General features: G+C 45.0%; 1 protein-coding gene across 1 annotated transcript in view; it reads left to right on the top strand.

Moving 5' to 3' along the window:
• The window catches only part of LOC107111042 (solute carrier family 22 member 6-A-like), a 30529-nt gene extending 20817 nt beyond the window's left edge, over positions 1-9712 (top strand). Inside the window, exons 6-10 of the mRNA XM_015411939.1 lie at positions 2093-2208; positions 2527-2741; positions 3931-4039; positions 6833-7036; positions 9518-9712. Coding sequence (XP_015267425.1) covers positions 2093-2208; positions 2527-2741; positions 3931-4039; positions 6833-7036; positions 9518-9608 — 735 coding nt within the window. The 3' untranslated portion in view covers positions 9609-9712. The remainder of the gene's footprint in view (positions 1-2092; positions 2209-2526; positions 2742-3930; positions 4040-6832; positions 7037-9517) is intronic.
• The last annotated feature ends 1793 nt before the right edge of the window (positions 9713-11505 follow it).

The following is an 11505-nucleotide window of genomic DNA, read 5'->3' as shown; positions in this document are numbered from 1 at the left end:
TTCGCAGAGCGTCTCCTGCGCACGCGCAGGAGACGCTCTTGCACTTTCGGGGGGATTTTAACATCCCCCCGAATTATTTTTTATTTTTTTTATATTTTTGTGCACACGTGGGGACTGGCCCACGTGTGCACAAACCTCCCCCAGCCCCCCAGCTGCCCCCTCCATGCTGATTTAAGTATCCGCACGGAGGGGGCAAGTTGGGAATTAGATATATAGATAACAGCAGCAACAATAACAGGTTCTACTCTTCTCTATCACGTGGAATCACTCACAGAAGATCAGTGTTTGTTTCCAGTCAGTCACCAGGCAACACTGGGTTTTGCTGTCACTAGAGGGAGTTGTGTGTGGAGAGTTTTTCCTCAATTCTTTGAGGCCACTTGGATTCCCTGTTCCTGCCACCTGGAAACAAAAACAAGAGTTGCTTCAGAGAGCTGAAGGTGGATGCTTCTGGAGTGTGTACATGTTCTATTTTTGCCTCTGGTCAAAATGAGTTTTTGTATTGTTTCAGAAACCTGTTTTACTGGAAGCAACTTTGGGCAAAATATATATATATATATATATATATTGTGCCTATACCATGGGAAGGAAAGCATCTCCCCAGACATTTACTCTCACTTACTAATAACTGTCCGTCACCACTCTTAGCTCTACATTTCATTATCAAACACAACTGGGCCACTTCACAAATATTTGGCCTTGTTTTTGACAAGGTGAGTTCAAACAACAATGGCTGTTTCATGACCAGCCAATCTTACCCAAATCACAATTCATACCTTCTGCATTGACTTCAAGTCAGTGATAAATCCAAGGTAAACCCTTATAGCATAAATAAGGCTGGAGGGAGGGATTGAAATGTTTAATGTGGTCATCAGTCAAATCAGCCTCAGTTTTCCCGTTCTGTGAAATGGTAATATTAGTGGTAATCTCATCACAGGGCTTCTTGAGCAAGGAAACACAATAAGTTATAAAGGATGGAGATTCTAATTAAAATTGGGGCTTTCTTAGGCTGCAGTCAGATTTTTGTTGTTGAATATAAAAGCTTTTTAAAAAGAATATTTTGAGAGGTGTGTGGTATACACTTACATGCCACCTGTAAACAAAAAGGATCTTGCAGAGTTCAAGAACTTGACCGTCCCTATTCATCTGAGATAAAACAAGGGATAACGAGCGCACCACCAGCAGTAGGACCCATTTTCAACAGCCTGAAAAACCTATCCACTGCCTCCAGCAACCGACAATGAAACAAACAGTTCACTAAGCTTAGGTATTTTTAAAAAATTTGGAAGCTGAGAGTTCCAAGTCGCCAAACTTCATGCCATAGCCTCCTGTACAAAGCCTGTACTTAGCTGCTGAGGCCCTGGAATGGAGTAAAAAATGGTGATCAAGAAAAAACAGGGAAACATTCAAAGTGGTGTGTACTAAGTGCCATCAAGTCGCTTCTGACTTATAGCGAACTTATAAATTAATGACCTTCAAAACATCCTGTTGTTAACAGCTCAGATCTTGCAAACCAAGGGCTTTGTGACTTCCTTGATGGAGTCCATCCATCTTATGCTTTTCCTGCTACCTTCAACTTTTCTTAGCATTATTGTCTTTTCCAGTGACTCTTGTCTTCTTATAATGTGACCAAAGTGGGATGGCCTCAGTTTAGTCATTTTAATTTCTAGGGAGAATTCAGGCTTGATTGAATCTAGAACCTAGATTCTAGAATCTAAAACCTTGATTTGTCTTTTTCACGGTCCACAGTATCCATAAAACTCTCCCTCGACACCATATTTCAAATTAGGGTTGCCAAGTGTAATTTTCGCCGCAGCGGGGGACTCCCGGAGGGCCATAGAGTTTTCCCTCGGATGACCGTGGCCCCGCCCCCAGCGTGCCCGGCGTGGTCGCGTCACTTGGCAAGCCTATTTCAAATTAACCAACTTTCTTCCTGTCAGCTTTCTTCGTTGTACAACTTTCACACCCATACATAGTAACAGAGAATACTATGGCATGAATTATCTTGATCTTGGTCACCAGCAACACATCTTTACACTTAAATTTACAGAGGCGTCTAGTCAAATTGTTTGATTTGCTCTGTGTTTTATTGCAGGTTTTGAAATCTAACATGCAGAAAGAAATGGCCCTGGCAAATTCCTCATACTCATTCGTCAGCTTGGCCCGTACACCCACTGTACGCCGGATCTCCTTCTGTATTTCCAGTGTCTGGTATGCTAGATCCACATTTCTCAAACTGGGGTCCACAAAGGTACTTTTTTTGGGGGGGGGGGCTGCGAGTCCTTTGTCAGAACAAAGGGCAGGCCCATCTTGCTAATGTGAAATCAGGGTCCTCTCAGTTTTCTAAGAATGTGGGTAGGGACTCTGCCACTTCAGTAATGAGCACCAGCCATGCCCCCTAGGCTGTGGTAATCACATTCACCATTATGCCTGTTGTATGTGATGGCATAGCCCATTTAGACTGATAGCAACAACCAGGAGCTGGCATTTACTGCCTTTCTTTCCTGTGTCCTTACACTCCTTCATCAGGTTTGCTACTAGTTTCTCCTATTATGGCCTCGTCATGGATCTTCAGAACTTCGGTTTCAGCATCTACCTGATCCAGGTGGCTTTTGGTTCCATCGATATCCCTGCCAAGCTGATTGCTGCCATCGGTATGAACTACATTGGACGGCGAACCACGCAGGCTTTGTCCGTTATTTTGGCTGGCTTGGCCATCCTGGCCAATATATTTGTGCCCAATGGTGAGATACTGTTGGGGCATACAGACTTTATGGTTGAAGAGCGGAGGGTGGCATGTTGTTTTGTAAAAGCTCAGAATGACTCCCTTCTCTAGTCTTCCCAGAGCAGAGGTTGCAAGCAACCAGCCAAAGATGGTCAGCTGGTTTCCCAGAATCCTCCAAGGCATTGCAAATGATCTTAGGGAGGATGGGAAGGAGTACAACACTCAAATAAAGTTATCAAACCTTGGAAGTTGCAAATCTGGCAAGGAGGGGGAGCTGGTCCGCAACAAATCCAGGGAGAGGAAGGGAGCCAAAATGGCCTTTAAAAGCTACTCACCTGCACACCCTTCTTTTCCATTTCCCTCATGGCTGAAATAACTTTATATGAGTCATTCCAGTCATGAGGGAAATGATAAATTTCGTTGTACTATGTACAGTGACAATAAAGTATATTATTATAAATAAGAATTTTTTAAAATCCTTTAAATGGTTTTTTTAAAAACAGTGTTTCTCTCAGTCCTTCCATTATAACAGGGGTAGGGGGTAACTGGCCAGAAGAAAGAGGGGACATGGTCATGTTGCTGGGAAATTGTTCAGTTGGCAGCCGTGCTCTCAGATAACACAAACCGATTCCCCACAAGCAGCTGTGCCACCCTTGCTCTTCTGTTTGCCCCGGTTGCATTGGTCAATTTCACACTATTCGCTGCACAGCTACATGACCCACATCTCCCCCCGATTTCCCCCATGTCTTCTTGATCCTTGTTAGACCGAGAAGACATGGGGGAAATCGGGGGGAGATGTGGGTCATGTAGCTGTGCAGCGAATAGTGTGAAATTGACCAATGCAACCGGGGCAAACAGAAGAGCAAGGGTGGCACAGCTGCTTGTGGGGAATCGGCCACAGTCTGGGACTGTTTGGGGCCAACCCACATGTGTTGGAGTTGGCTGTTTTATAAAATGGTGAAGGATGAGCATTCTGCACATGCTCAGAGGCCACCCCCATATTATTAAACTCATTGGAACAGTTATAAGGATTTAAGAGCATGCTAGATCAGACAAATTATCTATGAAGTCCAGCATCTTATTTCCTACGGTGGTCATGTTGTCCTCGCCCCAAGTAGTGAAAACCCTTCAGCCAAGACTAGAAACCTGAACAGTAAACCTCTCAATAAACCTCTTGTTTTGCCTCCATTCTGTACTCCCCGTCAAAGATCTCCGGACCCTGAGAACCTCCCTGGCGGTACTTGGGAAAGGATGCCTGGCATCATCCTTCAACTGTCTCTATCTGTACACAGGAGAACTTTACCCAACAGTGATCAGGTACATTTCCTACCCTCTCCTGTTTGTTGCTGCCATGCCTTGAGCTGAGTCCTCTTGTAAAAAATGGGTGTTTTATTTTTAGTACGTAAAAGGACAATTGCATATCTGCACACTTGGGCTGGTGTTAGGGGTGCCGGCCCCCAGGTGGCACCTGGGGAATCCCCCGGAATCACAGCTCATCTCCAGACTACAGAGATCAGTTCCTCTGGAGAAAATGGATGCTTTGGAGGGCGGACTCGGTGACACTGAACCCCCACTGAGGTCCCTGTCCTCCCCAGGCTCCACCCACCCCCCAGATCTCCAGACGTTTCCCAACCCAGATCTGGCCACCCTTCCCTCCCCCATCCCCTGGTGGTGGCCCGGGGGGGGGGCTGGCAACCTAGCTGGTGTAGCTGTTTAAATTTAAAGGAAATCATCGTCATCATCGTTGTTGTCATCTTTGTTTATAGCCCCCCTTTGTCACTTAAGACTCAAAGCGGATTACAAAATATGATACTAACAGTTCAGTTAAACAGCAAAGGTCTCTAATGAACAGAACAATGCAGTGGGGCTAGGGCTGAAGAACTGGGAAACGATGCAAGCAAAAGAACCTATGGCCAAAAAAACAACAACACCTGTCTAAAGTTTGACTGAAAAGAGGGTTACAGCGATAACAGTACGACAAAGTTTGAGTCCAGTGGCACCTTTAAGACCAACAAAGTTTTATTCATGGTATAAGCGTTCATGTGCAAGCACACGTCCTCAGACACAGTGGAACAGAACCTCCTCAGCCATTACTTATATGGGATGGGGGGGAGGTGTTGTCAGGAAGGGCCACTTAGAGTCAAGATGCATAAGTATGGGGGTGATTATGGCTGAGATTGGGTGTAAGAAAGATCTTGTCAGAACCCACAGCCAACAACGGAGTACACACTTCCTTAGAAAGGTTATACTTTTATTGAAGAGCCATAGATGCATTAACATAGTCACTGTTAAGAATAGCGGTTGCCTCTTGAACCTAATGAGATATAGGGCATTCGTATGCACACACCCCACTGCGCTGGCCAATTAGGCACCCTCCCGCGCGCGGGCTAGAGCCGGCAAGCGTTACTATGTGAAGCTGGGAATTGTTCGGCTCCCACGGCTGGCCTGGAAGGCAGACAACACACATCGCCACCTGTACTTCTTTAGAGATAAGCATTTCAGCACAAAGCAGAGAGAAAGGAATGCGAAAGCAATGTGCACAGACACTGAAAGAACATCCCAACCCCCATGGCAGCATAGCTGACAGATCTCTGGGTTTAGAAACTCACTTGTTTTAAGTTCAGTGCCCATGGGAAGTGGGGTTTTCCTGGTTGACCAAGGATGCCAACTCTGGGTTGGAAAATTCTTGGAGATCTGGAGGTGGTGCCCGGGGAGGGCAGAGTCTGTGGGGGAGAGGGACGCCAGCAGGGCACAGTGCTATAGAGCCCACCCTCCAAAGCAGCCATTTTCCCCAGGGGAACTGATCTCTGTCAGCTGGAGATCAGCTGGAAGTAGGGTTGCCAGGTCTTACCTGTGTCCCGGTGGGGGGCTCCAGCCTGGCTCCCAGGGTCTTCTGGTGTGCGTGCCACAATGACATCACCTGGAAGTGACATCATCATGTCGGGCACATTGTTTGGGGGGCTCTAGCATTTGGGTTAAAAACTGTATGGTCACCATAGAGTGCTAGAGTGTCCCTTGTATGACATGCCCGGCACAATGACATCACCGCCAGGTGATGTCATCATGCCAGCCATGTCAGGTGCGATGGGGCTGTTTGGTGGCAACCAGTGTTCCCTCTAAGCTGAGTTAGTGTGAGCTAGCTCACAGTTTTTTAGCCTCCGGCTCACACATTTTTCTCTTAGCTCAGGAAGGATAGCTCCAGAGCAAACTCATTTATGCAGTAGCCAAATTACTGCTCATAGCTTTAATGCCAATAGCTGGGAGATATAGAGGAGCTGGCATTGTGGGGCATTTGTGTACCTCCTGGGATTTCCTCAGCTTTTCTCCAATCTTTCTGAAACCCGCTTTGCTCTGAAGCTTTGGGAAAGATCACAGCAAAGCATGGGTGGCTGCTGTGTGGGTGGATAAGTTTGGATTTCCCTGGTTCCACCCAGATAGCAGCCAGGCTAGCCTGATCTCTGCAGATCCCAGAAGCTATGCGGGGTCAGCCCTGGCTAGTATTTGGATGGGAGACCACCAAGGAAGTGCAGGGTCGTGACGCAGAGGCAGGCCATGGTGAACCACCTCTGAACGTCTCTTGCCTTGAAAATCCTACGGGGGTTGCTGTAAGTCAGCTGTGACTTGATGGCAAACAAAAAAATAGTTAGAGCAGGCAGTACAAAACGGGAAGGAGCAGTTGGCTTTGATAAGTGCTGCCAGCTACTGTACCACCTTTCCAAAGTTTGCTATGGAGCAACGCTGACCAGACTGAAAGCTGCTGGTTTTTTAAAAAATTCTGTGGGAGCAACGAGATTCTGATCATACATGCAAGATCAAGCAGGGAAGCAGCTGTCAGAAATGCAATCCTGGAGCAACCCCTCCCTTGTCATCCACCTATCCGTGCAGTAATATTCAGAGGAGTACCTGCCTAGGAGTCATTGCATGGAGAAGTGGATGTGGGCACATGGATGTCCAAAGCACATATCTCCAGGCAGCCTAGTGGGGGAAAAGAAACTCTGATCCACTGAACATTTTGGGTCACTATTTTTGATTAAAGAATCCAAAGAAACCTGCTCTTTGTTTTTACAATTCTATGGTTTCTCCTTTAAAGGTTGTTTTCTACACTTGCAGACAGACCGGGATGGGGCTGGGCAGCACCCTGGCTCGTGTGGGGGGCATAGTGGCACCGATGGTAAGGATAACGGGGGAATATTTCCCATACCTCCCGCCGATCATATACGGAACAGCCACGATCCTGTCAGGGATTGCTGCCATCTTCCTGCCGGAGACACGCAATGTGCCACTTCCAGACACCATTGAGGATGTCGAGAGCGGGTGAGTGACTTTCAGAAAGGCAGGGCTGCTTCATCCACTCGTATTTGCTAACAGATTAGCACCAGCAAGGTGCGCGACGTACACAAGGTAGAGGTGGCATCGCCTAGAAAGAACTGGTGTAGCATAACGGCTATGGGATTTGAGTCTCACATTCAAATGTCACAACTCTATTTAGACAGATTCATTGAGGAGACAAGAACTTTCAACAGGTATTAGCCATGATAGTTAAGCAAACCGTCCATGGATACAGGCTTGGGACAAAGAACCGGGGATGGCCATCATATGGTGATGTGATGTGGCATGGTGCTCTGGTCTGAATGTTCAACTAGAACAGGGGTCCCAAATGTGGTGCCTGTGGGCATCATGGCACCTGCCAACACCTTTCCTGGTGCCCCCCAAGTATTTTTAGACAGTGGGCAGTGCCAGGTGGGGATTTTGCCCAGCAAGACTTCTGATTGGCCACTGGAAACTTGACTGGCTGTGCAGATTCAAGAATCTTCACTTTGTTAATGAAGGTAAGATGTGGCAGCCATTTTGTGGCTGCGCCCAGCACACTGTTGCCCATTATGCACGGGTGTTTTGCCTCACTTTCACTGTGCATGTCCATCGGGTTTTCTTTTTCATTCTGCATTGATTCCCCCCCCCTTCAGTGCTCAGTTTGCTTTCTGATCGCTGTTTCTCCAGGTTTTCTGAGAGTGCTTTTGTGCTGATTTTCCCCTTGTTTCTCTTCTGAGCCTAAAGTAATTCAAAAACTTACAGATTCCCTCAGATTTCCCCCTGCCCCTTTGCTGCCACTCAAAGGTCACTCCACACCCACATCAAGGTCATTCCACTCACTATGTACCTTCCGCTATTCATTGGTTTTAATTTTTTTTACAATAGGAATGAGTCTAATATGAGACTATTGCTAGTCTAGTGTCACTTGTAAAAAAAAAATTAAATGACTCCCAACTGGGCTGCCCTCTCCCACTGCCCAGTTTCAACCGGGTGGCAGGAGAAGGCAGACCAGTGCTTGGCCTGCAGAATAAATACACCAGAGAAAAAGAATGGTGAGTACTACGGGCACAGAATCCAAAGTCAAGCTTAAAAGCTAGACAGCTTGGATTCTCCACAGTAAGCTGTGCGTGCCTAAGAGGCCTGTGTCAGAATTCCAAAGGTGCTTTAAGGCTCAAAAAGCTTAGGTACCCCTGGACTAGGATCACAGAGACCCAGGTTCAAATCCCGCCTCTGGCCTGGAAGTTCTCTGGGTTCCTTCTGAACTTTCCACAGAGGCTGTCCACCATTGGAAACAGGATGCTAGATGTGATGGACTTTTGGTCTGACTCAGTGGGAGTTCTTACTTTGCTCTAATGTTGGCCCTTTCTGCACTCTCCTCTTAATACATGTTCACCACAGTGTCCTCAAAGCAATTCTGCACTAAAATCAAGTTCAACCTCCTTTTTATTCCAGGTTTTTTCCCCCATTCTGTATTACATTACCTCCCTTCAGTGGTCAGCCCGGTTTCAGCCTGCTGTTGCCCCTGGTTACTTTGATGCTGTTTTGCTGTGGACTTAAATTGCCTTGACTCGAACACTGAGAAGATCCGTAATGGCAGGCAAATGTGGAAAGGATCGTATTCGGAGGAGAGAATGGGTTTCCTTGGAACAGGGTCTGAATTTTTCATTTTGCTCTTGGGAGCAGGCCAGTCTTTCGCCTCAGAAGACTGACTCCAGGAGTTCTCTTTTCACATAAAAAAACCTGAAGTTATGTTTACAGGTGTACTTGATGCTCAAATACATTGATTCAATCCAAAAAGGAAGCAGAGTTGCCAACTGGCCAGGAGAAATGTGTCCTGTCCCTGTTAGCAACCCTAACAGGAAGCTTAATTGAGCTTTGAACAGATATGTCATGGATTGCAACTTATTCTCGTTTGCCAGCCAGAAACTGTGGCTTGAAGTGGGTTTGCAAATCTTGGCTTGTGCTAACTTTGGTTTGATGTGAATTAAGAAAACATCAGTATGGCTGATTTTGCACAAGGAGCTGCGCTGCCGTCACGCCTCCCTTTGCCCCGTTTCCATTGGTCAATTTTCCACTCGAAGCCGCGCAGCCGCATTTTGACCTGCGGTTTCACCCGATTTTCCCCAGAGTTTTGTGATCCTGTTTTTTGAAGATCACGAAACCGCGGGGAAAATCGGGCGAAGCCGTAGATCAAAATGCGGCCATGCAGCTTTGAGTGGGAAATTGACCGATGGAAACAAGGCAAAGGGAAGTGTGACGGCGGCACAGCTCCTTGTGTGAAATCAGCCAAAGGCTCTTCCACCACCTCTGGAGGTTGCTGCACTTGGAGACAGAGATACTGAGCTGAGCCGATAGAAAACAACAGCTTGGAACTTGAGTTTGGGTTCTACACTATGATTCATTCAAACCATGATGTTTGGCATAATGTCTGAGCAGAGCAGCTGAGGTGCAATTCTGGACCATGGTTGTCCTTTATCCCAACAGGAGGATGCCAGAACAATGCATCGTCAAAGGCCAAGAAAATGTGTTGCTGAGGAAGGTGAGCCAAGAAGAACCACAAGATGGCAGACTGTGAAGGAGACCATCAGCTGGGAATCGCCATAGTCTTTATAAGGAGCCTTGAGTGAGTGGGTGAAGAAGCCGAGAGATTCCACCTGAGCCACCCAATTTGACCCTGATCCAGACCAAATATCATAACAAAACAAACCACTTGGCTTGCTGTTACCATGAATATCTAATAATAAAAGAATCAGTGTGTCCCTCTGTCTGTCCATTTGTGGCTGGCATGAATTGACCATCAGCTTCAGGATGATTGTGGGAATTCCAGTGCCAAGAAATGAAAGGAATCAGAATATCCGGGGGGGGGAAAGCTTTACAAAAATGATTACATAAGAGAGGAATTTGCTAAATTTTATCAACAATTGTTTAATTCTGGGGAAAGTCAAAAATTTTAGGAACAATTGGATAAGCAATTAACAACGGAACAAAGGGAAAACTTAAATAAAGAAATTACAAGGCAGGAAATAGCAGAAGTAATAAAGAGATTAAAAAATAGGAAATCACCTGGATTGGATGGATTTACGGGGGAATACTATAAGGAAATGGCGGACCTGCTGATCCCAGAAATGCAAAGTCTGTTTAATTATATATTAGAAGGCGGTAAAACCCCAGATTCATGGAAGAAAGCTGAAATAGTGCCAATATTAAAACCCCAGAGGGACCCTTTGGATGTAAATTCGTATAGACCGATTAGTTTAATGAATCAGGACTATAAAATTTTCGCAAAAGTGTTAGCCAATAGACTGGAAAATATTCTGCCAAAACTAGTTAAGGAGGACCAATATGGTTTGGTTAAAAACAGATCTATAGCCCACCCGTTGAGAAATATATTAAATGCCTTATTTTGCAAAAATAAGAAAAATTTAACTTTATTAAAATTAGACGTATACAAGGCATTCGATACCTTAAATCATAATTATCTAATGCAGGTATTGGAAAAATTTAAATTCAGTGGACCATACCTAAATACAATAAGGGAAATATATAGGGACGGCAAAGCAGCAATTAGGATAAATGGAGGGCATACTAGAGAAATTTTAATTCAGAGAGGAGTAAAACAAGGCTGCCCACTATCCCCAATGTTATTTGCATTGGCAATGGAACCTCTAGCAGATAGGATTCGAAATAGTGGCAGAATTCAGGGATTCCAAATAGCTAAGGAAGAACTTAAATTAAACCTCTTTGCGGATGATATTTTACTGACACTAACTAACCCATTGCAGGCAATAAGAGAATTGCTAATTATTCTAGAGGATTTCAAGTTAATTTCGGGGCTTGGCGTTAATATTAAAAAATCTGAAATAATGTTTCTCAATGTAGATAGGGATACTAAAAGTGAGATATTAGCTTTAACAGGGATGAAATCAGATGTTAGCAAAATTAAGTATCTAGGAGTATATCTTGACAAAAATACAGAGAGGTTACATAAAATTAATTACAGTAAGACCTGGTCAAAGATAATAAAGAAAATGAAGGAATGGAAGAACAAACATCTGAGCATTCTGGGGAAAATTAGAGCAGCAAAAATGTTCCTATTACCAAAGATGTTATACCTATTTCAGGTACTCCCAATAGAAATTGACCAGAAAGTATTAGGGAAATGGGATGAAAAGATTAAAAGCTGGGTGTTCGGTAGAAAAAAAGCAAGAATATCAAAAAAATTGGTGTATATGCCTCAAGATGATTTGGGATGGGGACTACCATACTTACAAGCCTATTATGACGCATTTCAGTTGAAGGCACTAATGGCGATGGAATGGATGGTGGAGGATAAATGGGTAAGATTTGAATCAGCAATTAATAAGGGGGTGGGTAGCTATGGAATATACACTAGAGATTTGCGAAAGGAGATAGGAAAAGCAATGGGTCCAAGAAAATCAGCTTTGATGACTTGGAAGAAGTGTAGGACGATT

This window comes from Gekko japonicus, unplaced genomic scaffold (assembly GCF_001447785.1).
Source record: "Gekko japonicus isolate JY-2015 unplaced genomic scaffold, Gekko_japonicus_V1.1 scaffold563, whole genome shotgun sequence".
Taxonomy (NCBI): Eukaryota; Metazoa; Chordata; class Lepidosauria; order Squamata; family Gekkonidae; genus Gekko; species Gekko japonicus.
Note: the sequence above shows the minus strand (reverse complement) of the source record. Positions and strands in the feature narration are given on the sequence as shown.